This window comes from Salvelinus sp. IW2-2015, linkage group LG33, assembly GCF_002910315.2.
Source record: "Salvelinus sp. IW2-2015 linkage group LG33, ASM291031v2, whole genome shotgun sequence".
Lineage (NCBI taxonomy): Eukaryota > Metazoa > Chordata > Actinopteri > Salmoniformes > Salmonidae > Salvelinus > Salvelinus sp. IW2-2015.
The window spans coordinates 9,583,463-9,611,066 of NC_036872.1; the positions used below are offsets into that span (position 1 = coordinate 9,583,463).

The 27,604-nt window shown below is 42.8% G+C and overlaps 2 protein-coding genes across 13 annotated transcripts in view; one reads left to right on the plus strand and one right to left on the minus strand.

The window, feature by feature from the left end:
* LOC111957921 (transient receptor potential cation channel subfamily M member 6) overlaps nt 1-12,178 on the plus strand; it is a 91,598-nt gene extending 79,420 nt beyond the window's left edge. For 8 of the 12 annotated variants that reach the window (XM_070436944.1, XM_070436942.1, XM_070436938.1 and 5 more), the window contains 8 exons: nt 7,297-7,362; nt 7,630-7,919; nt 8,290-8,372; nt 8,933-9,138; nt 9,353-9,404; nt 9,546-9,655; nt 10,060-10,126; nt 10,348-12,178. In XM_070436944.1, coding sequence (XP_070293045.1) covers nt 7,297-7,362; nt 7,630-7,919; nt 8,290-8,372; nt 8,933-9,138; nt 9,353-9,404; nt 9,546-9,655; nt 10,060-10,126; nt 10,348-10,399 — 926 coding nt within the window. In that variant the 3' untranslated portion in view covers nt 10,400-12,178. Of the gene's footprint in view, nt 1-1,618; nt 2,531-7,296; nt 7,363-7,629; nt 7,920-8,289; nt 8,373-8,932; nt 9,139-9,352; nt 9,405-9,545; nt 9,656-10,059; nt 10,127-10,347 lie in introns of those variants that run through there. The other 4 variants (XM_070436937.1, XM_070436939.1, XR_011474688.1 and 1 more) reach the window with 4 other exon arrangements.
* A 487-nt stretch (nt 12,179-12,665) lies between these two features.
* The window catches only part of LOC111957920 (nuclear receptor ROR-beta), a 31,672-nt gene continuing 16,733 nt past the window's right edge, over nt 12,666-27,604 (minus strand). Inside the window, exons 2-10 of the mRNA XM_023979021.2 lie at nt 19,938-20,023; nt 19,594-19,735; nt 18,625-19,053; nt 17,755-17,876; nt 16,690-16,822; nt 16,419-16,526; nt 16,169-16,279; nt 15,713-15,825; nt 12,666-15,260 (exon numbers count right to left, since the gene is read on the minus strand). Of these exons, the coding sequence (XP_023834789.1) occupies nt 15,096-15,260; nt 15,713-15,825; nt 16,169-16,279; nt 16,419-16,526; nt 16,690-16,822; nt 17,755-17,876; nt 18,625-19,053; nt 19,594-19,735; nt 19,938-20,023 (1,409 nt within the window). The 3' untranslated portion in view covers nt 12,666-15,095. The remainder of the gene's footprint in view (nt 15,261-15,712; nt 15,826-16,168; nt 16,280-16,418; nt 16,527-16,689; nt 16,823-17,754; nt 17,877-18,624; nt 19,054-19,593; nt 19,736-19,937; nt 20,024-27,604) is intronic.

A 27,604-nucleotide genomic window follows, 5' to 3' on the forward strand; every position in this document is an offset into this window, starting at 1 on the left:
CTAGCCCTGAGTAACATGGTGGGTTATTAACCCTAGGTTCCGGAGACTCGGAAGACCGAGAAGTAGCTGGTGGCACGAGACGAAGACTCTGAAACTGTCCTGAGAGATCGGAGACCTGAGCGGACAGGGTCTCAACGGCATGACGAGCAGCAGACCAATTCCTGCTCGTGTCTGCCGAGCATTGCTCCCTGGATCTCGACGGCAGTGTTGCGAGAATCCGTAGTCGCTGGTCCATTTTTGGGTCGGATTCTTCTGTTATTGCTGGTGAATGAGGACCCAAAAGCGACGTAATAGAAACAGAGTCTTTATTCCAGTATCAAACAAACAAATGATTCTCCTGGATATATCAAAGGTAAATCCAAAACAGGAAACTGAAATCCTCTCGTCAGTAGAGAGGAACGACTGGAGACGCGACCACAGACTGCAGGTCGCTTCAGGAAGGCACAGGCCGTAGCTGACATAGACACCTGCTCACACGCAGCATCTGAAGAAGGCAAAAACACGACAGGGCGAACAAGGACACAGGACAGCAAACATCAAACAAGAATCCGACAAGGACAGAAGCGGAAAACAGAGGGAGAAATAGGGACTCTAATCAGAGGGCAAAATAGGGGACAGGTGTGAAAGAGTAAATGAGTCGTTAGGAGAATGAGAAACAGCTGGAGCAGGAACGGAACGATAGAGAGAGAGAGCGAAGAGGGGAAAGAGGAAGGGGAGAGAGAGGGAAAGAACCTAATAAGACCAGCAGAGGGAAGCACAGGGACAAGACATGATGATCAAAGACAAAACCATGACACCATGTTTTGTTGTCATAGTTGGTGTATTTACAAGTAAGCTACAACTTCTACTGTAGTTTTATCTGTATTATGGAGACTAAGTTGATTGTTCATGCAAGACTTGAAGTCTAATTTGCAGAAAATAAGGTCTCGGTGACTGACTGGTTTCTGTTGGAGGTGGTATTGGTGGAGGGATGGTGTGTGTGACTGACTGGTTTCTGTTGGGGTGGTATTGTGTGGAGGGGATGGTGTGTGGTTGACTGACTGGTTTCTGTTGGAGGTGGGTTGGATGGGGGATGGTGTGTGGGAGGACTGACTGGTGTCTTTTGAGGGGTGGAGGTGGGTGTGATTGGAGGGATGTGTGGGGAGACTGACTGGTTTCTGTTGGAGTGGGTATTGTGTGGAGGGGATGGTGTGGGGTGGACTGACTGGTTTCTTGTTGGAGGTGGGTATGTTGTGGGGAGACTGCTGGATTGTTGCTGTTGGAGGTGGGTATTGTGTGGAGGGGATGGTGTGGGGTGACTGACTGGTTTCTGTGGGTGGGTATTGTGTGGAGGGGATGGTGTGGGGTGACTGACTGGTTTCTGTTGGGGGTGGGTATTGTGTGGAGGGGATGGTGTGGGGCAGCTGACTGGTGTCTGTTGGGGGTGGGTATTGTGTGGAGTGGATGGTGTGGGGCAGCTGACTGGTGTCTGTTGGGGGTGGTATTGTGTGTAAAGGCTAGCATGCATGACCTATTGACACGAAGGGGGTGGGTGGATATAGTACCTTGTTTGAGTGTGTATTGATGGGGACAAAGTAGTAACATGTCGGCTAATCATTGACTACTGTTTGTCCTACAGACTAACCCTGCTACTGATGACTATGACCTTGACACCAGCTTTAGTAGAACACAGCCTGTAGACCCATTGGACAAAGATTTCAGCCCGGAACAAGCGCGAGCTCCACGTCATCTGATTCTGAAAGCACAATACCCTCTTGAGAAAACAAAACTTTTCCACACCATTGCAGTCAGTTCTTTGGCATGGGGAGAGGGTCTGTTAGTATATTCTTCTAGCCTATTCACGCTAGGTGTAGATGCTGTAGGTGCTTATACACAAAAATACATGACTAGACTCTACAAGTCAAGCCCCCCTAACACTTTTCACATCTTTGTTAACAGCCCATCTCACTGCCCCGTTATTGACACATACCAGTCTGCTGTACCTTTTTTAATTTACAGATTAACATGGTTTCTTGTATAGTTACACATCCTCATGATCAGTCTTCATGTCTTTCCAGGACACTTGCAGTACAAACAAATCTTCTGCGAGTGGTAGAAGCAGTGGGGGCTGAACAAAGTGTACAAGCCCAGAACCCACCACTTCAGGGAGAGGCTTTTCCACCTTGTTGTGGAGTGCAGAAAGGACCAGATAGATGTCTACAAGGAGCCAGAGTCACAGCTCCCCAAAGCCAACATCCCTGCCAACATCGCCACAGCGCCAAAACCTGCTAAACCATTACCCAACACAAGAGTCGCACCAGTTGAAGAACATTCTGGAACCTGCTGCAATATTCAACCAACACAATATCCATATTCAGTTAGACTGATGTTGTAGTATAATATAGAATGCCTAGTATGCTCCCAACTGCATTGTGGTATAGATATTGCTAGCTGCACGTATATAATTGTATATAATTGTGTTTTATATAAGTACTGTCAACTGACTAAATGATTCCAGCTGCATCAGAAACCAATAAAGTGTTGACTTCAACTTCTGGATCGGTTCATTGTGATATCCATGAAATGTATTTGGATAAACTAGCTCCAATCGCCCTGCTAAAACAAATGATGCAGGAAGTTGGTGTATCATTTAAACTTTCATTTATTCGCAAGTAAAGTTTCAATAAAACAGTACATTAGTCTGTCAATATAGCAAATAAGTAGACATGGCTTATTTGCTCTAGAGACTGAAGTGAGTTTACAAAGCAGTATGCAGGATGTAAACAGTTATGGCAATGTATGACATATACATACCGTAGAATTAAAATGTACTACTAACGCCTTTAAGTATTACAGTTCTACAAAGGGAATACTTGCATACGGTGTGTTTGGGTGGTGCATTAGGTGTTCGCAGTCACTTTGCTACAAGGGGAGATTGTTGTTATGTGACCTTTCACATCTCTTGAGAGTCATCAACTTCTTTGTATCCAAGTGGTATTGTCTGTGTCCATTAGACATTCATGGGCAATTGTTGTGTACGGTCTGTATTTCTACTGTAGCAGCATGATGTATAATATGAGACATCTCACAGACAGTGCCTCTTTGCTTGACATCAATGGAAAATCAAAATAAATCAGCCAAGGCCTCAGAAAAAAAATTGTAGACCTCCACAAGTCTGGTTCATCCTTGGGAACCATTTCCAAACGCCCGAAGGTACCACGTTCATCTGTACAAATAATAGTACGCAAGTATAAACACCATGGGACGACGCAGCCGTCATACCGCCCAGGAAGGAGACGCGTTCTGTCTCCTAGAGATGAACGTACTTTGGTGCTTAAGGTGCAAATTAATCCCAGAACAACAGCAAAGGATCTTGTGAAGATGCTGAAGGAAACAGGTACAAAAGTATCTATATCCACAGTAAAACGAGTCCTATATCGACATAACCTGAAAGGCCGCTCAGCAAGGAAGAAGCCACTGCTCCAAAACCGCCMTAAAAAAGCCAGACTACGGTTTACAACTGCACATGGGGACAAAGATCGTATTTTTTGGAGAAATGTCCTCTGGTCTGATGAAACAAAAATAGAACTGTTTGGCCATAATGACCATCGTTATGTTTGGAGGGAAAAAGGGGACGCTTGCAAGCCGAAGAACACCATCCCAACCGGGAAGCACGGGGGTGGAAGCATCATGTTGTGGGGTGCTTTGCTGCAGGAGGGTCTGGTGCACTTCACAAAATAGATGGCATCATAAGGGAGGGAAATGATGTGGATATATTGAAGCAACATCTCAAGACATCAGTCAGGAAGTTAAAGCTTGGTCGCAAATGGGTTCTTCCAAATGGACAATGACCCAAGCATACTTCCAAAGTTGTGTCAAAATGGCTTAAGGACAACAAAGTCAAGGTATTGGAGTGGCCATCACAAAGCCCTGACCTTAATCCTATAGAAAATGTGTGGGCAGAACTGAAAAGCATGTGCGAGTAAGGAGGCCTTACAAACCTGACTCAGTTACACCAGCTCTGTCAGGAGGAAGAGCCAAAATTCACCCAACTTATTGCGGGAAGCTTGTGGAAGGCTACCCGAAAGTTTGACCCAAGTTAAACAATTTAAAGGCAATGCTACCAAATACTAATTGAGTGTATGTAAACTTCTGACCCACTGGGAATGTGATGAAAGAAATAAAGCTAAAATAAATAATTCTCTCTACTATTATTCTGACATTTCACATTCTTAAAATAAAGTGGGGATCCTAACTGACCTAAGACAGGGAATTTTTACTAGAATTAAATGTCAGGAATTGTGAAAAACTGAGTTTAAATGTATTTGGCTAAGGTGTATGCAAACCTCCGACATTAACTGTACATAAGTTTCCAGCTGCAGACTGATAACGCGACGTCTAGGATTTGCTTCTTCTGTAGTGATCAATAGTTTCAGAGTTTATAACCGTTTTACAACATTTGGCTCGTGCCTCAGTCTGCTTGGTCTATAGAGCGGTAGATTTCTGAACCATTTCTAACGTATTCAGCTGGCGCTGCACATAACTGGTCTCATATGTTAATTATTCAGTGCGTCCTCTTAAACACTTGGGGAAAACGGAGTTCCATTACGTTTTGCATAATCTCTGTGCTCACGTGGGCGTGGTTACTGACTTGGTCAACTTTACATAATTTTCTTTTTCTCATTTAGAAGACTAAAATCACATTCTATCTTTTTAAAAGTATTCTGATACTTAATCATGAATTTTATACAACATTCAGATGCAAACCTCATAATTGAGAAGTGTATACAATCAGAGGTACAGTTATGTGGTTCTACCGTCTTTCATGATGTCACAACGAGGGTTCTTTCAGTCTCCACTGAACATTTACACATTCTCAAAAATATAAATATTGTTTAATTCTCCAATTTTGAGGCGGTAGGAGTTTTGGCGGGAGAAGGTCCTTTGTTCTGCTAAGGTCTCTCCCTCCATACTGCTTGACAAGGGAAGGTATTTACGACCATCATAAAACTGGCCAACCGCCCCGGGAGTGGGAGGGGTTGCCTAGCCAGCACCCCCGATCTCCATCTCAGGACTGGCAAGTCATAACACTAGACATCCTGCAATGTCCTGGCAGACAGGAACATCGTTGAGACAAGTCCAATGGCTCTATTGAACAAGGACAACCATATCTACTCACTGCTAGCGTGATCATGCAATCGGTGAAGCACAAAGGCCACAATAATTGCTACAAAACATGGCTCAATCAAACAATGACGTCATTGGTTGAACTCTCCCGACGCAAAAATTCTGAAACACTGCTATAGTGCATAATTTTGTCTGAAACACCTCTCATCACAATTATGTAAGGAGACTGCAAAAACACCCCAAATAGACTAGTCCGGCCCTTGACGCAAGTTAAGTTTATATACCAATTCTGGGGTTAATTCGACTAATGGTTTATGTTAGTGTTGTTTTCACAATATTTCACGTTGTTCGTCTGCATAATTTAAATCTAACAATAATTTGCACAAGACAAAGTCCACTTGATCAATAGTTATTGCTCTTGTATCCTATAGTGTCACTGGTGCCAATGACATCCAGAGTGCCACCAACGGGTCTGGTGCAGACATCTAAGGTTGCAGTGACTTTATATTCACACAGCTTCTAAGGACAAATACATAAAGTTTATATATCAAATTTACATACCAAATTTCATGCCCCAATGTCCATCGGCTCAGTGGTGTAGCGTGTCTGACTTTGAATATAGCAGCAAATCATTCTCAAATTCATTAGAGGCTAATTCATTGAGTCTACAGTATATACCAAATCTGGAGTCAATTTGACTTTATGGTTCATGAGAAGTTTTTTAGCATTAGCATATGTACTAACGTGCATCTATAGGTACAGTGTCGCCATATTTGAATGCAGCAATGAATCATTCTCCAATGTCACACCCTGGCCTTAGTTATCTTTGTTTTCATTATTATTTTAGTTAGGTCAGGGTGTGACATGGGGTATGTTTGTGTTTTTGTCTTGTCTTGGGTGGTTGTAGTGTCTAGGGGGATTTGTTAGAGTGTATGGGTTTGTGTTGAGTGAATGTTTCTAGGGAAGTCTATGGTTGAGTGAATGTGTCTAGGTATGTCTATGGTTGCCTGAGTGGTTCTCAATCAGAGACAGATGTTTTTCATTTGTCTCTGATTGGGAGCCATATTTAAGGCGGCCATAGGCATCATGTATTTGTGGGTAATTGTCTATGTTCTATGTTGCATGTGTGCACTAGTTCTTTCATAGCTTCACGTTCGTCTGTTTTTTGTTTAGTTTTCCTTCTTATAATAAAAAGAAGATGTATTTTGCACACGCTGCGCCTTGGTCATCTCTCTCTCCTATAGACGATCTTGACATCCAAACCATTAAAAACTGATGTAGTAAGTCTAAATCCAACATCTGGAGTGAATCTGATATGTGGTTCATGAGGAGAAGATGATTGCAGATGGGTATTGTCAATAACTCAGCCATCTTTTGACAAATCTCTTAGATTTTCTCAACTAAGTTAAGACATGTACCATGGGCCTGCATTCCTATGGTTCATGAGAAGATTTTTAAATAATTTTTTGCATATTGTAGCATATTAGCGAATGTGCTAATATGCATCTACTGGTATAATGTGGCCATATTTTAATGCATTTATGTTATTTTTTCAAACTCTTTAGGGACTTGTGATGAGTCTAAAGAACACATTTGTAGTGAATCTGACTTTTAGTTCATGACAGGTAGATTTTGTATGATAATTTTAAGCATTAGCGTTACATTGTAAAAAAAAGTGAATTCTTAATAGTTTTGTTATTTTTTAAGATATCAATGCCAAACGGAATATGGTTCATCGTGGTAATGGCTTTAATGAACCTAAAATGTTTCAAGTAGATAGGCCATTGTGGAGTCGATTTATGAAGGATTTAAATAGACACATAAAATCTGATTTCCTGATTTTATCTATAATTCAGCCATCTCTTAACCAACCCCTTAGCTTTTCTCAAACTAAGTTAAGAGATGGACCATGGGCTTACCTACTACATTTGGTGTTATTTAGAAAATAATTGTAAAAAGTTACCAATCTGTGAATCTGTGCTGGAGTTATTTGACCATGTCAAGAAAATACATAAATTACACACAGAAACAATAGGTTTCACAGCTTTTTTGTGAACCCCAAAAATATATCTAATACTATATTACCTCATTCCATGTGTTTTTATCTGGTTATGTTGTGTTATATTGTGTTCCATTGTGTTGTGTTATATTGTGTTGCGTTATAAATGTGTTGTGTTGTTGCCATGTTAGCCATGGAAAAGAACAACCTGATGAGGCTTGCTCATACCATACCCTTCACACCTGTCTCCATAATGGGTAAGTCATCAGTCAGTTACGTTAAAGGAATAGTTCACTGTTTTTGCATTTTAGATGATTTTTTACTCCTAGGGTGTGGTTGTTTCCTCTAAAATGTTCTAAAATGTGTTAGCTGGTTATGTAGCAATTTCTAGAATAATCTGGCTAGCTTTTTATAAGAATATAGCAATGCTACTGGAATTGTCTGTCTCTGTTAGGGATTGATTCAGAAGCATGCCATTGCCTCCCTAATACCCATCTTCCCCGTGGTTGCATGGTCCCTGGCAGCAGGAGAGGAGGTGAGTGTCTACTCCCTGGAGGAGGTGGAAGCTGCAGGTGCGGAGTCCTCCGTAATCTCCTGGTCGCCCCGGGGGTTGTCTGCAGTGCTGCAGCCGCTGTCCAGCGAGGGCTGTCTAGATGGGGCGCTGCGCAGGGCCATGCGCGTGTTGTGTACCTGGGCCGAGGGGGACGTCCTGAGTGTGGGCTGTGTGTACGTGGTCAAAGCCTTCCAGCCCAAGGTGATCCGCACCTGGCAGAGGGTCTTCCACAGCGACACCCCCCTCCAACTCTGTCTGCGGGTATACAATTAATATATAACTTCATCATATACATTGTATACTGTAACATCATATATTGTTGTTTGGGCCAGGAGTGTTTTCTGACTATGAGACCTGTTAAACTCTGGGCCCTGGTTATTGTTAGCCTATAGTATCCTATAGTTATAGGCTATAACTGGCGCTCAGAGTCTTTACTTGTTCAGGCCACATAGTCAGGGAAAACTCCTGGTGTAGCTCCTACTTATGTATATCCACTTTCCACAGACAGCTGTTCACATCACCTTATTTTTGTTGTGTCTATTCGTTGTCTTCTTATTTTTACCCTAATGTTTTACTTGGCATGTATTACATCCACTAATAGCATCATTCTGGCCATATCGTGTTCTTACAGGAGATACAGCAACAGCGAGCTGCTCAGAAACTCATGCATGTGTTCAACCAAGTCAAACCAGAAAACGTGCCCCTTTCTCCCAGGTTTGTACTCAACATCTAGGACTTGTCTACATTACACGTGTGTGTGTGTGCTTGTGTGAGCTGATTGAATCTGTCTGTGTAACGTTGAGTAAGGATGGGAGACAGGCGCAGGAATACGTAATATTTTTTTTAAATTATCGACCCAAAACAAAAGAGCGAGGTGTAAACCTCTAAAATAAATCATGGGACGAGACCCGTAATAACAAAAGTACATGTAGCACCAAAAACCAAATGAAACAGAGCACAGGTACTCAGAAGACCAACGGACATAGGACAATGATCGACAAGGACAATGGGGAACAGAGGGCACATATATACACATACTAATCAGGGGGAATGGGAACCAGGTGTGCATAATGAGAAAAGACAGTCCGCGGTTGGTGGTGATGATCCAGTTCAGTGACAGCTAGAAGGCTGGTGAACGGAATGAGCAGCAGTACCAGGGGAATCCATGACAGTTTGAATGTGTGCACACGTGTGTACGTGTGTTCATATGTGCATCAACTAATGTGTGTGTGAGATATATGTGTTACATATTTGAATGTGTTTCTCCCTCCTAGGTTCCTGGATGTGTCTCTTCTTCACTGTCACTCAGACGGACAGTGGTTGACCATAGAGAGGAACATGTTGGGTGACTTCAGGAAGTACAACAATAACAGCGGAGAGGAGATCGCCCCCTGCTGTGGAATGGAGGAAACGCTCCTGGCCTTCTCCCACTGGACCTACCAATACTCCTGTAGAGAACTACTGGTGCTGGACATACAGGGTCTGTCTCTCTGTCCTGTTCTGTCTGTCTGTCCCTCCGTCACATTCTGTTGCGCTGTCTGTATGTCTGACTATGAATAGATCAGAATTTTGTTAACATCATGCTTTGCTCTTTATTATTTATACTGTTTTGCACCCACGTCACCTAACAGGGTTGTCCTATAAACTACTACATTGAATTGAAGTCTCTTCTGTCTTTCCTTAATCTTTCACAGGAGTGGGGTCGGAGCTTACAGACCCATCAGTCATCCGAGCGGACGACAAAAGGTATTCACCTCACACGGTGGAGGTTCAGTGTGTGACACGACACTTATCATCTTCTTGACATACATTCTTTTGAGGTTTAAAGGTATATCTGACAAACATAGATTTTTGAGGTACCCTCTTCTGCCCCTGGTCTACCTGTAGCTTGACTGGTGACATGGTGTTTGGTCCTGCTAACCTGGGAGACACTGCCATCCAGAGCTTTGTCCTCAAACACACCTGCAACTCCTGCTGCAAGAACCTCGGACTCTCAGGTAAGAGAAAGGAACTATTCAGACCACCACTGTCATAAGGGGGTTATGGAGGAGATGGATTGTGTGTGTGTGTGTGTGTGTGTGTGTGTGTGTGTGTGTGTGTGTGTGTGTGTGTGTGTGTGTGTGTGTGTGTGTGTGTGTGTGTGTGTCACATTCATGTCTTCACCCGGGAGTCTCGTTGGCTTGGAGATGAATGCCTGAACTTCAAATGAAGATAGAACCAGCTAATTAAGCCAAGGGAAGAATTTATTTCGATGACAACAAAGCATTGGAGGCAGGGGGAGGGACTTGCTTTGTGCGGTGTGCTGGGCTCTCTTTGATTACATATTAAACAGGGCTTTGTGCTGGCAGAGTGCTGTGGAGACATTAGCTTTGATTAGATATTAATTGCAGTCTCTGGGTAGACCCGAGATGCACGATACTAGCATCTAGAGGGAGCCTCGCCTCGGAAATTCACTCCAAAACAAACAAGTGAGCAAACACACACGCAAACATTCAGCCATACTGGTTTTGATATTTTCAAAGGTGCTTTTTTTTCTTTTCTTCTTGTGTCCTCTCCAAGATTCCCATAAAGTCAAAACATATTATTAATGAAAAATCCATGGACTTCCTCTCCGGTCTGATCCAATTATCTTTTAAGTGGCAATGACTACGTCGACTGCCATGTAGCTGATTGATGTTTGTGTTGTCAGATTTGAAGAGGAGCACAGACAGCTGCGGGGAAACAGAACACAGATCTTCTGAAGAGGAAAGTGGAGTGATCGTGACCAGAGTGTAACCTCTGACTTGAAAGCAGAAGTACGCCATCCTAACCTCTGGTTCAGGTGGGATGAAGTTGCCATTAAAGCATAAAGACACTGATCAGTTTAGTTTTTATCTCCCTAAATGGTTATGGATAGGATTTGGGAAGGCTTACTTGATCCAGAGGTGTGCTTAAGGGAAACTTCTACCACGAATAAAAGCACTCACTTGTGGCTTTGAATGGATAGTGTACAACTTCATATGGACTACCTCTTGTGTTAGATGGCTGGTAGGGCTTTGGTTTTAAAAATGGTTAACATTGCACTAGTCTCAACAGCAAGCCAGATGCCGTAGTCTTGTTCCACCTATGGAGTGTATAGTGGAGGGAGGCCAAGGCGAATACATTTTATGTACATACACTCCCCTCCGTATTTATTTGGACAGTGAAGTGAAATTTGGCCCTATACTGGATTTGAGATCAAATGTTTCATACGAGGCGACAGTTCAGAATGTCACCTTTTATTTGAGGGTATTTTCATACCGTTTAGAAATGAAAGCACTTTATGTATCTAGTCCCCCATTTGAAGTTGTCATAAGTATTTGGACAAATACACTTAGTGTATTAATGTAGTCAAAAGTTAGTATTTGGTCCCATAATCCTAGCACGCAACGACTATCAAGCTTGTGACTCAACAGGAAACCGTCTTTAGAGACACTGACCAAATCACTCTGGCTGGACTCAAGGATGTTATTCTTTATGAAATTATAACAAAACTTGACCTAAAAAAATACTATTTGTTTATCAGACATTGCACATTAAAGCTTCAATATGGGATTTGTTTTTCAGCAAAACAGTCCCTCTCAAATGTTTTTTTTCTGTTTTCAAACACTCATATTTTCATTTTTTTAGCAATGCTGAATGCTAAAATGTGTTCTTATGCTGCTTATGTTCAAACTGGTTACATGAAAAAAACGATTATTCTCATCGAGCATTGACATAACTGGGCTGATGCATGGCTTATGGCTTACATTCAGAATTAAAATACAAGAATAACTCAATCTGATCTCTTGGTGGTTGGAATTTGCACGGCTCAGACTCAAACTATTACAATTATTATAATGGATAGCACAGGTTTTTAGATACTGCTATTAGTCCCTTCACAGTTCCCATTGAAGATGTCAGCATTGTTACCCTCAAAATGCTAGTTTGTGTGTGTGTGTGTGTGTGTGTGTGTGTGAATAGAAAAAGAACAAGACAGAAATGCATCCATAACATTTCTTTTATTTTTCTTCCCACAAAGAAATGTCTACAAAAGCGATAAAATATAGAATTTAACAAAAATCACTTCAGACCTTGACTTCATTATTTACATCTTGAAGGAGGAGACACTGAGATGGCTCAGGAAAACTCAGAACTTCAACACAACTGGATCACCAAAGCTCTTCATTTATGTCACTAGCTCTCTCTCACACACACACACACACACACACACACACACACACACAGCTGGGTCAAAGCTGGGTCAAAGTTCTAAGGTCTGAGCTGACTCAACAAGTGAAAAAAGCAAACATATAAACAAACAATTCAATGTAATGAAATACACACTTGCCTCAAAATCCCCCTTTTTGATTGGTTCTCAAGTAAACTCACACAGTAAAGCAACTATTTCCCATTTCGCCAATCGAGCTTGTCCTCTCTAACTATGGCACTTGAAAAAACATGTTCCTTTTTTTTTTAGTTTCTGTACCCCATACCTTTAAGGGTTTTGGTCACAGATGCTACATTTACTTTACTTTCTCACCCTGGGAAGCAAAGACATTCTAATCAATAAATTAACAATTTCAACACTACTCCAATAGCACACACGTTTAATGCATTAAGAAAGTATACAACGCATCAATAAAACAAAGAACCTCAATTTCTCCCTCTCTCTCGTTCATTCACTCTTTCAGCCTCTTACACAAGCCCGCACGCACACAAACACACACATACACAGGTTCTCTAAGGAGGCAGAAGTTGGGGGTGTAGTGTATTTGACTAAGCATGTGAAACGTTTTTTGATTAAGTATATAAAATGGCGGCGCACGTTGTCCAGTGGTCTCGTTGGGATAACAACCACATTTTGTCTGCGCTCCATGGTGTCTGTTGATGGAGTAAAAGGCGCATAATGCGTTCAGTCCCTCACACTGAAAACGCTACTCCATAACATTCAGAATAAAATAATCCCACCCCTGCCAAACCCACCCATCACCCCTGCCAAACCCACCCATCACTCCCACCCCTGACCCACAGCATCGCTTGAGAAAACACAAAAGCCCCAATGTTTCATTGCCATGAAACGGCATGCAAAGATAACATAACGACAATAGGCTAATAGTAATATAAGAGTAATAGTAATAATAATAACAATAATAATAATAATAATAGTAATAGTAATAAAATTCAAATAATCTTACAATACAGTAGTAAATGCTTTCCAGATATTATTGCTACAGTACCTTACAGTGTTGATTTGTCACTCAGATGACCAACCCCGTCCCCCAAACCCAACCCCCCGATTCACAGTCTAGAAATGGAAAATAAAAACAAAGTGGGTTTGAATTCACTGTCCTATAGGCGTGGAATGGTTGGGCGCCAGCTTAGTTATGGTCTTCCTTCATTGTAACACAAGCAGCATATCTAGAACAGGGGTGGTTTTATTAATGCACCTGAAAATGTTATTTTCAGGACATTATTAAAGGAATTTCTGGGACTATTGTAGATAATGGCTCTCCCCATTATATGGACCCGGACAGTGAATCTTTCCCACACACACACACACACCTTGTCTGGGTAGGTTCCTTCGCTGGGAGCCACCAGCATATTTATCTCTCCCAAAAACGCTTACATTTTTCAAAAATGTAAAAATGTTATTTTCATGCAAAGACAGAAAAATTGTTGCTCCCTGAGAGAGATGCTGTGTCGTGCATCGAAATGCAAGTGATTGTCTTTAACGAGCAACTGACCTCTGACCTATGAGGGGAGAGGGATGGGAACTACTTTTGGGCCGGGGGGGTGTATGGAATGGGGGGTTGGGAGCTATGACTAGAAGCTCATCCTTTGTATACAGAGGATGACAGGACAACATAGTGTTCACTGCATATGGGAAAGGGTGGGGGGGTAATGCATATGGGAAGTGGAGGAAAATGTCTCAGGTCATACTGTTCTGTACACTGGCACTGGCTAGCATCTATTCTCCACTAAAAGCTCAGAGGGATTTGGCAACTGTGCGAAACACGTAAACGTGTCTATTATAACATCGAAGGAAATCCTCGAAGATCTTCAGCATTAACATTTAAAAAGCATTTGAAAAACATTCTAAACTGTTCATAAATTAAACAAAACAGGAAGTGATTGTCTATCATAGCTTACTATAAAGATTATACAATGTATTGCAACTTTAAGTGGCAAACGTTTCAGTGAAGAATATCCATTACCCCTAGAATAAGCAGTGCAAGATCTACAGTCCCAGAGAGCACTCTCTGTAATGTGGAATGTGTTTCAAGTTTCCATTTTAATCTGAAAGATTGAACGTCCGATTGTCAGTCAAATTGAAAGAAATGATCAGTGGACATCCTGGTGTATCCACTCTAGCTAATCATGACTACCCTGTGATTGACTGTTCTAGAAGGATGAGGCTTAACAGAGAAATGCAAGGATAAGGATAAAGCAGTTTGAAAGTTCTATCTCCTCAGAGAGAAAGAAAGTATTCTTCATTTAAGATGCCCAGTGATTAGCATGGGCGTAGATTGTGCAAAATGAGGGGGATGTAGAGAGGAAGAGGTTTATGCAGTGACTGGGGTTCTTATATTCACTGACTAAGTAAGCCATCATGAAAAGACACCAAGATCAACACAGTCGTTTTGGCTAGGTGGGGTGGAGAGAGGTGGTGGTAGGTTTAGGGGGGCTGGCAGGATGGCAATCTGCCAGAAACTTTTTTTCACACAAAATAGAATATTTATGTACATATCTTCACCTTGAAGAGTAGCCATAATTGTTTTACTCCTTCTTTTACAGTTTAATAGTTCTCAACTGAAAGATGCACTACCCTCTTCACATATCAACAGAGCCCAGACAAGATTTCTCGACGTACCGAAAGCACCCCCCAGGTTTAACCCAATATTCTTTAACAAGTCTCATTTAAACTTGACAAATTCTGTACACATGAATCTATCAAATAAAAAAAACACATAGACAAGGTATCAGCCACATAGGGCAGCTGTAGTTTTAAATTAGGACTAAAATATGAACAGAAAAATAAGTAATACTGGAATCCGCTCTGTACTAAAGAATACCTACAATAGTTTTTCTGAATCCACACGAATCCCTCCCCTACCTTCAATATCACAATATCATGTAAAAAAAAAAAATGTATCAAAGATAAACAAATTGACTTACCCAGTTAAAAGACAGCTTAAATGTGCTAGTTAAAGTCTGTACATTTCTGATCAGTTCTGAAGAGCCCCTTGGTCACGGGTGCATTATATACATTCTTTAGACTGTATCGGTGTATAGGGTTGGATAAGTGCTGGACATTCCTAGTGTTTGCGGCTGTAAGTGTCTGGAGGGTCCGGGCCTGGGGTCCGGGCTTTGCGGTTGCGGTAATGATGCGTCCACGTTCACGTTGTGGTCCACTCTCTGAGATTGGACCGTAGGCAGTCACTTGGGTATGGTGATGGCTGCATTGGGGTCGGGATTGAAGAGCTCCTTGTAGAGTGGGGGGAAGAGCACATTGACCGTCTCGGGATGAAGCTGCTGGAAGGCCTGTAGCTCCTCGGTGTGGAGAGTACACAGGGCCGACAGCGTGGGGATCCGACCAATCAGCTACAGAGGACAGAGAGGAGTCAGCGGTCAGGGGTGATGGGTCAAGAAGTCTCAGGCTGTACAAACCGCAGCTAAAGCAAAAAAGGCTGTCTAAAATACACTGCCATCCAAGGGTGCAACTTTCACTGGGGAAGGGGGAAATGCCCCCCCCCCCCTCCACATTCTGAAATTGCCTTTTTGTCCCCCCCAGTTTTATCATTGGAATGTGATACAAAACGAGGCAACGGTGTGCTTTAGGACCATGCGGACGCCTCCGAGCGGTCAGGTAAGCTGTTTGGAGTGTTTATCCGATTGGATAAAAAATATATATATAATTGTCCCCCCCATTTTTAAAACCAAAGTTGCACCGCTGCTGCCATCTAACAGTGCCTAGGTGTGACGGTCTTCGATGTGAAGCCTCACAACAGATGTACTGTATGAGGCTCAGTGATCTGAGTGGTGATGCGCCCTACCTTAGCCAGCGTGTCCTCATCCATGTGGTTCTTCTGCATGATGTGCTGCAGCGCAAAGTAGATCTTCTCCTGGAGCTTCTGCACCTTCCTGGGCTCCATCAGCCACGGCCGGTCTGACAAAGAAACACGCAACCACATCACATGTCAATCAATCAATCAAATGTATTTATAAAGCCCTTTTTACATCAGCAGATGGCACAAAGTGCTTATACAGAAACCCAGGCTAAAACCCCAAAGAGCAAGCTCTGCAGATGTAGAAGCACGGTGGCTACGTAAAACTCCCTGTAAAGGCAGGAATCTAGGAATACATTGTGCCTGTCTTACTACTAATAAAGACAGCTTCAGTAATGTCAGTCACTGTGACCGCAGCATTCTCCAGCCAGGCACTGCCTCAGTAAGGTGTGCCTGTAGGTGGCGGCAGAAGGCTAGCTGTGGCTGTGTGTAGTCAGGACTGACCTGTGGAGATGAGCACTGCTGCGGAGAACAGAGCGATCTCCTCCTCAGTGAGCTGCAGAGAGCACAGACTCTTGGCAAAGTCAAACACCGCGCTGACCAGGTCGTCACAGCCTGAGAGAGACAATAGAGAGGCGGTCAATTCATTGTCATAGTTATATCTTGTCCAGGGCATTATGGGTACTGTAGTACATCATGCTACTTAGATGACAGTCGATGAGGTGGTACAGTAGCGCTAGCAGCAGTGCCTTACCTAGTGCTTTGAACATCTGCATGCCGCCGTACTTCCCCTCAAACAGCACTGTGTTGTTGAGCGGGTTAAACGCCCGACACATTCTAACCAGGACCACCTCCAGACAACCTAGATAGAGAGAGAGAGAGATGTTGATGACTTTTTGCTAATCCAATATGTTTTTCATGTTGGTGCTACATCATTGATACATTTCTTTATTTTTTTTTAAAGGATGTGGAAACGTGGTTGTTTCAAGCAGCTTGTTTCCAGTGGGTCAGCAGTGCCAGCTCACCTGACTTGAGCAGAAGGATCTGGTCATTCTGGCACAGCTCCATGAAGCCTGAGATGCGCTTGGCAAACTCCACCACATACTGGATGGCATGGGTGATCTGGATGGCACACTGCTGCCACAGCATGTCTCGCGTCTGCAGAAAAATACACACGTTGGCAAGTTCGGGACTTCTGTGCAGACCTATCGACGCGTGTAATGACAGCTCGTATACACACTTTTCAAACACTGCTATAGCACTTCCGCAAGTGCAAACAAACACAAACCGTATTTAACACACATGTTTATGCCACAGGACTATGCACACAACAAGACACGCAGAATTGTATTTGGGTAAGTCCTCCCTTTTTAACAGTTCAATGAAGTACAATACAGGAATTGGGAAAATGCATACTTAGAAAATAGTCAGCTCCCTCGCTACTCAGAATATCCAAAGTACAATATCAGCAAATTGCTTTTGTGTGTTCTATAGTGTCTGTCTGTAAGATGAATCTCTATGGAGAATATTTCAAAGGGTTCTTCTGTAATGACCCATAATCCATTAGACATAGAGGAATGAGAGAAGTCACGGTGATATAAAGGAACTAGTGCTGTTTCACACACACACACACAGGCGGAGAAAAGGAGCGAGAGAGAGCGATAGAAACAGAAGAAGGAGAAACGAGCAGAGAAAGAGAGAACTTGAGGGGGAAAAAAGAGACAGAAAGAGAGGGGGGGGTGAGATTCTATAGACAACCAGAGTTTGGGAGAGAATGAGGGCAGTTGGTATAGGGATCAAAAGAGACATTGGATGACAATAGAGTTGGGAGGTGCTCAGAGGTTGTACTGTAGGTTAGTGAGCAGTGTAAACTCGGCTGGTCACAAGGAACACACACACACCACATGAGGCTGCTGATGGGAGGATGGCTCATAATAATGGCCGGAAACGGTGCAAATGGAATGGCATCAAACACCTGGAAACCATGGAAACCATTCTCCTGATTCTGCTCCAGTCATTTCCACGAGCCCATCCCCCTCAATTAAGGTGCCACCAACCTCCTGTGAGGTACACACACTAGTCACACTCACTTTGCTCTGGTACATCTTGATGTCATCGTAGGAGTGTGTCTGCCAGGCCAGCTGCTGGAGCTCATCTGCTGTGTACTGACAGGTCTCCAGGTGAGACTTTATAATGTTCTGGGCGATACGATCTATGGAGGGAGAGGGGGTGAAGATACAGAGTCAGACACACTTTGATCGCAATTCGAGCAAAACGGTAGTTTACCATTCATTGTCTATGGAGCATGAAACCGATGAACCGTACACACGCTTAATGAAAACGAACTTTATTCAACTTCCGAAGGCTTCAGTCCTCATGCAACTTTCTATGTAGTCTCGTCCACCAGCCTGGGGACAAAGTTTATTTTTATGTATCTGAATCTGAATTGTAGAAAATAATTGTTGGGGCTAATTGAAACGGGGTGGAGAAAACAGCAGAACGGATCTTTAAAAGAATCAGCTAATGTATTGTGTACCCCCATCCAAGTATGTGACAACTCCAATAGAGAGTGCACTAGTAAAACTGTGTTCAGCTGAGTTGACATTGCAACCTTAGTAAGGCAGGCAACACTCAAGCTTCACTCTGCAATTTGACAGGGTGTTTCTTGCATTGATGGGCTGAGCTTCAATATGATGCAGGGTCAGCTCACTCACTCGCACCAACCCCCCCCCCTGAGAAAGTCTGATCTCAGGTCCCTCACACTGCTTATCACACTGACAGCTTATCACACTTAGCCTCGCCATGACACCTTCCTGTTCAAATCCTCAACTAAGGCCTGGTGTCTTCCTGCCGCGTACAACACTCGGGCCTCATTATGTCATGCACCTAATGTTTTTGAAGGCGGCACTGATGGTCCAATTTAACACCTGTGAATAAACTTAACCCTAACCCTTAGTTACCTAGCTCTCCCATGCTGACATTGCTTGGCGCCAGCTGACTGTCCTGGTAGGAGCTGTAGTTGAACAGGTTGGTCACAGGGGTCAGGTCGTACACAGGCTCCTGTTTTATGTGCTTCATGCCCGCCATGTCCAGGCCTGACTGATCCGGGGAGGGCTGGGTGGAGTCCATACTGTGGTAGTAGCCGCCGGGGGCACCACCGTTCACCTGGCCCTTGGGAAGCTCAATGACGTGGCCGTTGGCGTAGGTGCCTCCGATCTCGTGGTTGAGGGTGTTGAGGCCGTTGGTCAGGCTGGAGGAGTAGACGCGCGCCAGGGCCTCGGCCTCACCAGTCTGCTGCTGCCGCTCATTCAGGATCCGCTGCTGGTGCTTCTGCACCTCAGCGTACAGGCTGTCTCGCTGCTTCTTTGACATGCGACCAAACTTCACCGCTACGCACAGAGGGAGGGATCTTTATTAGTCACATTGTGTTTGGTTTCTCTCTCAGCTTCACCTGTGCTTTTACATTCCAGAGATTACAATAGTATTTGATAATCTTAAAGGGATAGTTCGGGATTTTGTCAATGACGACCTTTTATCTACTTCCATAGAGTCAGAAACTTGTGGATACCATTTCTGTTTCTGCGCCCAGTATGAAGGAAGTTTGAGGTAGTTTCGCAAGCCAATGCGTTAGCGCTATCTTAGTGCAAAGACCGGAAGTCCAGATACAGCTAGCATGCTAGCTGTAACCAAAGACTTTCAGTTTTTGCGCTAAGCTAGTTAGCATTGGCTCGCGAAACTACCTCTAACTTCCTTCATATTGGACGCAGAGACAAAAATTATATCCATGAGTTCAGCTGACTCTAGGGAAATAGATGAAGGGCTTCATTGTCAAAATCACAAACTATCCCTTTAAGTAAGCAAGTGTCTACACTTGTGTTTGTGTATGTATTTGTGTGTACGTTCGTGTGTGTGTGTCGAAGCGGTCTCACCATCTCTGGACATTCCGAGTGCGAGACACTTCTGTAAGCGGCAGTGTTGGCAGCGGTTTCGGTTGGTCCTGTCGATCAGACAGTTCCTCTGGCGAGGGCAGGAGTATGCAGCGTTGTTCTGCTGACTACGTCTGAAGAACCCCTACAGGACAATCGCAAACACGAGCGGTCAGTCAATGTTTTGGAAATAAAGGAAAAGACGTGAAAAGAATACAAAATAATAGAATAGAAGAGATCTCACGGAGAGTAGGAAGGAGACGGCGGAATAGGAAAGAAGATATAAAACAAAATGACAGAGGAGAAGGATGGACAGAGGGAACAACAGAGCTGTGTTGACAACTCACTTTGCAGCCCTCACACGTGATGACTCCATAGTGGATTCCTGATGACTTGTCTCCGCAAATTTTGCATGGTATAACTTCGATTTGGGCTATGGACAGAGAGAGGGGGAGGGGAAAACACACATACCTGAGTTACATAACCGTTTTATTGTATCACACACACTTGCCTGTACTGTACAAGTGTTAATGGCCGCTCAACTTTGCCCCCCACTGTCGGGGGGCTCATTAGTGTGTGTGTGTGTGTGTGTGTGTGTGTGTTTCTGTCACATATGACCCAATGAAGGGGCACAGCACTCCCAATCAGAAGGAACCTCTCCAGTCAGCAGGTCACTGTGACATTGGGACATCCTGTTGATTTTAGCAGTGGTTTTTTGTAGTGGTAATGACAGGAACACTAGTGACAGACTTTGTCATGAGGACGAACAGGGGTCCTTAGATGTAACCCCACTACAATCCTGGGAGCACATCACCAAAGTATCTTCCTTTATTCACTCACTCGCATTGTAAACGTAGTGTACTGTAGGACTGGACTGTGTACTGTAGGTCTGAAATCGCCACACACAGAAACCATTAGGAGTGTACAGTGACCACAGTAACCAGTGTAGCCACTTGGTTCAAGACGGAGAAGGAGAGTGACAGATAGATCAAGCGATAGGTGGCACATATCTGCTGAGACTGCACACTCACTATAAAGAGATTAGACACTCAATCTAATCCTAAATGACTTCCTTCCTCCCAAGCTGTTTCCTTGCGATGCACACTGGCTTATCCAAAGCACCAATTCCCTAATATTCTTTCTGTACCTGAACCTGGTAGACTCAGGTAAGATGGTTATTAAAAGACTAAACAGACATTTCAGGTGATAATAAAACATGTTTTGTTTAGTTACTTTTTTCTTGAAATGTTTCTCTAACTTTACTGCAAGTCAAGCTAGCTTGCACTGCAGAGCAGCAAACGTTAGCTAGTTAAAAGATAGGTTGAATATAAAATAGTGGCTAGCAACCTCAACCTAACAATTACCATCACAATACACTTAAAATGGGAGGCAACAGTTATGTATATATATTTATATACACACGACCATTCAAAAGTTAGGGGGTCACTTAGAAATGTCCTTGTTTTTGAAAGAAAAACATTTTTTCTGTCCATTAAAATAACATAAAATTGATCAGAGGTACAGTGTAGACTTTTTTAAAAAAAATTATTTTTTATTTTTTAATTATATTTTCTCCCCTTTTCTCCCCAATTTTCGTGGTATCCAATCGCTAGTAATTACTATCTTGTCTCATCGCTACAACTCCCGTACGGGCTCGGGAGAGACGAAGGTCGAAAGCCATGCGTCCTCCGAAGCACAACCCAAAAAAGCCGCACTGCTTCTTAACACAGCGCGCCTCCAACCCGGAAGCCAGCCGCACCAATGTGTCGGAGGAAACACCGTGCACCTGGCCCCCTTGGTTAGCCCGCACTGCGCCCGGCCCGCCACAGGAATCGCTGGAGCGCGATGAGACAAGGATATCCCTAGCGGCCAAACCCTCCCTAACCCGGACGACGCTAGGCCAATTGTGCGTCGCCCCACGGACCTCCCGGTCGCGGCCGGCTGAGTGTAGACATTGTTAATGTTGTTAATGACTATTGTAGCTGGATTTTTTAATGGAATATCTACATAGGCGTACAGAGGCCCATTATCAGCAACCATCACTCCTGTGTTCCAATGGCATTTTGTGTTAGCTAATCCAAGTTTATCATTTTAAAAGGCTAATTGATCATTAGAAAACCCTTTGCAATTTTGTTAGCAAAGCTGAAAATTGTTGTCCTGATTAAAGAAGCAATAAAACTGGACTAATTTAGACTAGTTGAGTATCTGGAGCATCAGCATTTGTGGGTTCGAATACAGGCCAGAAACTTTCTTCTGAAACTTGTCAGTCTATTCTTCTGAGAAATGAAGGCTATTCCATGCGAGAAATTGCCAAGAAACTGAAGATCTTGTACAACGCTGTGTTCTACTCCCTTCACAGAACAGCGCAAACTGTCTCTAGCCAGAATAGAAAGAGGAGTGGGAGGCCCCGGTGCACAACTGATCAAGAGGACAAGTACATTAGAGTGTCTAGTTTGAGAAACAGACTCCTCAAGTCCTCAACTGGCAGCTTCATTAAATAGTAAACACAAAACACCAGTCTCAACGTCAACAGCGAAGAGGCGACTCCGGGATGCTGGCCTTCTAGGCAGTTGACAGTGCATGCCATAGCAAACACCAAGCCATGCGATCGAAGCTCCGAGACAGGATTGTGTCGAGGCACAGATCTAGGGAAGGGTACCAAAATATTTCTGCAGCATTGAAGGTCCCCAAGACAGAGCTCCAACGTTCCTCTGTGGAGATGGGAGAACCTTACAGAAGGACAACCATCTCTGCAGCACTTATGGTAGAGTGGCCAGACGGAAGCCACTCCGGCAGTAAAAGGCACATTACAGCCCGCTTGGAGTTTGCCAAAAGGCACCTAAAGGACTCTCAGACCATGAGAAAAAAGATTCTCTGGTCTGATGACACCAATATTGATATTTTTGGCCTGAATGTCAAGCGCCACATCTGGAGGAAACCTGGCACCATCCCTGCGGTGAAGCATGGTGGTGGCAGCATCATGCTGTGGGGATGTTTTTCAGCGGCAGGGACTGAGAGACTAGTCAGGATCGAGGGAAAGATGAAAGGAGCAAAGTACAGCAATATCCTTGATGAAAACCTACTCCAGAGTGCTCAGGACCTCAGACTGGTGCGAAGGTTCACCTTCCAACAGGACAACGACCCTAAGCACACTGCCAAGACAACGCAGGAGTGGCTTCAGGACAAGTCTCTGAATGTCCTTGAGTGGCCCAGCCAGAGCCCAGACTTGAACCCAATCGAACATCAATGCAGAGACCTTAAAATAGCAGTGCAGTAACGCTCCCCCATCCAACCTGACACGAGATTGAGAGGATCCGCAGAGAAGAATGGGAGAAACTCCCCAAATACAGGTGTGCCAAGCTTGTAGTGCCATTCCCAAGAAGACTCGAGGCTGTAATCACTGCCAAAGGTTGTGTACAAAGTACTGAGTAAAGTGTCTGAATACTTATGTAAATGTGATATCGGTTTTTTTCAACCAGTTTTTGCTTTGTCATTATGGCTTATTGTGTGTATATTTTTATTTCATCCATTTTAGAATAAGGCTGTAACATAACAAAATGTGGAAAAAGTCTAGGTGTCTGAATACTTTCCCGAATGCACTGTATATATACAGTACCAGTCAAAAGCTTGGACACACCTACTCATTCCAGGGTTTTTCTTTATTTTTACTATTTTCTACTTTGTAGAATAATAGTGAAGACATTAAAACTTTGAAATAACACATATGGAATCATGTAGTAACCAAAAAAGTGTTAAACAAATCAAAATATATTTTATATTTCAGATTCTTCAAAGTAGCCACCCTTTGCCTTGATGACAGCTTTGCACACTCTTGGCATTGTCTCAACTAGTTTCATGAGGTTATCACCTGGAATGCATTTCAATTAACAGGTGGGTTGTTAAAAGTTAACTGGTGGAATTTCTTTCCTTTTTAATGTGTTTGAGCCAATCAGTTGTGTTGTGACAAGGTAGGGGTAGTATACAGAAGATAGCCCTATTTGGTAAAATACCAAGTCCATATTATGTCAGGAACAGCTCAAATAAGCAAACAGAAACGACAGTCCATCATTACTTTTAGACATGGTCAGTCAATACGGAAAAAAAGAACTTTAAGAGTCTCTTATAAAATGGGTTAAAGTCATGTATAGTATCCCTAGTTGTAAAGTAGTAAATAACTTATCTGAAAGTTTTAAACTCTCAAGGAGTTAAACAAGGTTGCCCACTATTGGCATAGCTATGCTGGTTGAGAGAATGCCAAGAGTGTGCAAAGCTGTCAAGGCAAAGGGTGGCTATTTGAAGAATCTCAAATATAAAATTTGATTTGTTTAAGACTTTTTTGGTTACTATATGATTCCAAATGTGTTATTTCATAGTCTTGATATCTTCACTATTCTTCGACAATATATTAATTAGTCAAATAAAGAAAAACCCTTGAATGAGTAGGTGTTTCCCAACTTTTGACTGGTACTGTACACATATATATATATATTTTTTAAATTATTATTTGTATTAATATTTTCCCCTAACCCTACTACCCCTCCCCTAATTGGAGTAAACTAATGGACAACAACACCTAGGCTTCTACTTCCAGCTTATATATACATTTTATGGACACAATGCATTTTACAGTAGTTATCTTTTGTTTTTAATCCAATCCTTGAGCTTCCCTCAACCCCTCCCATCTATCTCTCAAGACCATCCAGTTTTTCTATTTGCCATATATTTTTCAACTGTGCTGTGATGTTTCACAAAAGTTCTGAACCTTTCTATTCTCATCGATTTTACAGATTGTAAATGAAATATTTTTTTTTTGGCCAAAAGTATTATTCAATTATTAATCGATTGTTCCAGTCCTTCAGTCATTCCTGAACCTGCGACCAAAAACAAGCTACAAATGGACAGTACCAAAAAAAATTATCTAATGATTGTCTCTTCACAGCAAATGTTGCAGAGCTGGGATGGTTGTATTCCCCATATATATAAAATTATATTGGTTGCAAGAATTTTGTATGATCATTTAAATAGACAAATATATGTTTTGAACCGGGTGTCGTTTTATGTATCAGTTCATAAAGCATGTGCCACGGAATCGGTACATCGAAAATCTCTTCCCAACTGTTTTGCAATCTATATGGCACAGCTGTCATTTTTTTGGTCCTTAAATGAAACTGGTATATTTTTTATTTATCACAATTTTCTTTAACAAATGTTGGTCTATAATGCAGAGCCTAAAGACAAGTTCCTTACTTTTTTAAAAACTTTTTAAAAACTTTTTACTTCCACTTGCCTCTTCCATTTTTACGGTAATGCCGTAAAAATTTATTGTAAATCTGTGTGACATAAATAGGACTGGTGGAGTTATGATATAATTTACAAAGATTATACTTTTTTAAACATGTTTATTATTTAACATCACTACTCACTTATAGTAATGGTTAATTGTTTACAAGTTGCTAGCTATACCATAAAGCCATCACCAAAAACAACATATTTTCATCTTCCCTGTTTTGGTAACTTGGACTAAAGACGACGCAAAGATTGAACATTTTCAAAGTATGCGGTGTCCGTCTTCCATTGACATCCGGCACAACGTAATGGAGTGTTTATGGGAATTATGAACAAGGATTTAGGACTCTATTCAATCTGTATCGCTGAAGCGTTACAGATTGCATGTTAGAAATTTAGCGGTCATTTCCAATTGAGGCGACATATGCAGCATTTACCATGAATGCAGTCTCTGTTAACACGGGAACATTGCCTTTAAATTTCAATTACGCTGTAACGCAGAACGTCTGTGAGACGGATTGAATATAGCCCTATTTTCAGTTTCTTAAACAGTAATATTCCACAAATCTACGAGAATGAATAGCCTTCAGATTTAGTCTGAAACAGATAAAAACACATAGCACTTTGATGACCCTGAGAATAGCACAAAACTACTAAAAACAAGGGATCCCAACTGGGTTGTGTTCATTTGGAACCAAACGGAAGAAGAATGGACAGAAACAGGAAGGGACTACCTGGATTTGTCCAATAAAAAATACAAGTTTTCATTTTTCATTGCAAACATTATTTTTACGTGTGCCCTAATGAACACAACCAATTATTCATTACGATCTGTGGTAGAGCAATAGCAGAAAAACTGTACACTGTACAAAGTACACAGAGAAATGACATCTAACGTTTTAGCCTATGAATGTAGTAATTTGTGGTCAAAGGCAATGTCCAAAAGTATGTCTTACCTATGGCATCCGTTTTCATTCTCCACGGAGACACATGCATAAACACATGTAGCCTACACACACCGCTCTGTGTTGCAGCTACAACAGGATAACAGGTGTTTTAATGTGCGTGTGGTAATGATTGTGTGCATATGCGTGTTGTGTGGGTGTCTGATTGGTTTACGTCACTGCATTAGCAGTGTTTATGGAGTGTGTGTATGTGGTTTGTATGTCATCTGTGTGTGTATAGTGTCATAATGGGATTAGCTCAGGGAGATAATGACTACTCAGAGTTGTCTGCTGCCTAAGCTGGAGCTGTCTTGTACCTCTTTACCCAGGGAGGGATGTCCCACTCCCCCCACAAAGCCTGAGTAAGAGAGGCTCCGACTGCGGGTTTAATGACCCTGACCCCTGTAACCACGGAGTCTAAGACCATGTGGTGACACAAGATCCTGACCCCACACGACCCAGGACACTATTATGTTCCAGACAGAATCAGCAAGATAGACAGAAACTGAAAGATTGAAGATAACAATGTCCGAATTCATGTATGGGTTATGGAGACTCCATATACTGTAACAGTCTTTGTAACATTCTTTCTGGTGTGGTCAGCCACAGAGGAGGTACAGTAGGGGTTAAAACTGATGAGGGGTAAGACAAGGCCCTCTTGAGAGCTGAAAACCCTCAGCAGACAGGACAGTTTGTGCTTACCCCCATTTATATAATCTTCCACTTATTCCTTTCCCTTATCGATTTACAAGCCCTACATACCCATTGTGAACGCGAGTCATTAACTGTGTGTTCAGGGGGTGTGTGTATGTGTGTGTGTGTGGACTGGGACTGTGAGTGTCATGAAGGAAGGACTCTCTGGGTTTGTTCTAGAGGTGACCCATTTCCACCAGTTCCTGGCCAGTGACAAACTGGGTCAGCGCAGCGGGCTGGACTGGGCCGGACTGGGAAGGAACACACACAGTGTGATGCAGTGAAGATGTCTATTTATAGTGTGAAAAACAGGTCAGTTGTGCCTCAGGAAATGGCCGTAATAAACAGAGAACAACACTCTTTGTGTTTGTGTGTGTGTTCAGCCGCTCTCATTTACAACCACGTTCTGCTATATTCCCCAGAATGTCTCTTTGTAGCTCCTTTAGGAACAACTCCTAATTGAACCAAGTATGGACATCTTAAAAACGCATTTATCAACTGACCAGTCTACAGTTTATAATAACGTTTTGAGGGGTGTGTGAACCGACGAAGATTATAATCCGGCTGTCAGTGTTTCTGTGTTCATGTGGGTGAGTGTGTATGAGTGTGTAAGCTTTTGGGTGATTTTGTGTATGTGAATTTGTGTGTAGGCGTCTGTATTCTTATATGTGTGTTTGAGAGTGTATGTGTGTGTCTCTGTGTGTGTTAGAGATTGTGTGTGTGTGTGTGTGTGTGTGTGTGTGTGTATAGCCACCGGGCCTGTCAGGTGGAATAAGGAGCCAGTCGTGACAGCTTGGCTGTTGCTAAGACGACCACCCACTCGCTTCTGTCGTCTGGCTGTCAGAGCAATGATTTGCTGAGCTGTCACACACACGCCTACAGGAAGTGATGTCACCAAACTCTAGAGTATTTCTTGCTTACTATCACCATCCTACCCTTCTTACTGCCTCCTCTCACTTGGTGCACCAACACTATGGTCGCAAGTCAAATCAAGTGTCTCTAAAACTGTATTTACGTAGTAGTAATGCAGACAGGTACATTGAGTGCAGTTACTACTGTATATATAGAACACCTGCTTCAGGATCCTATTC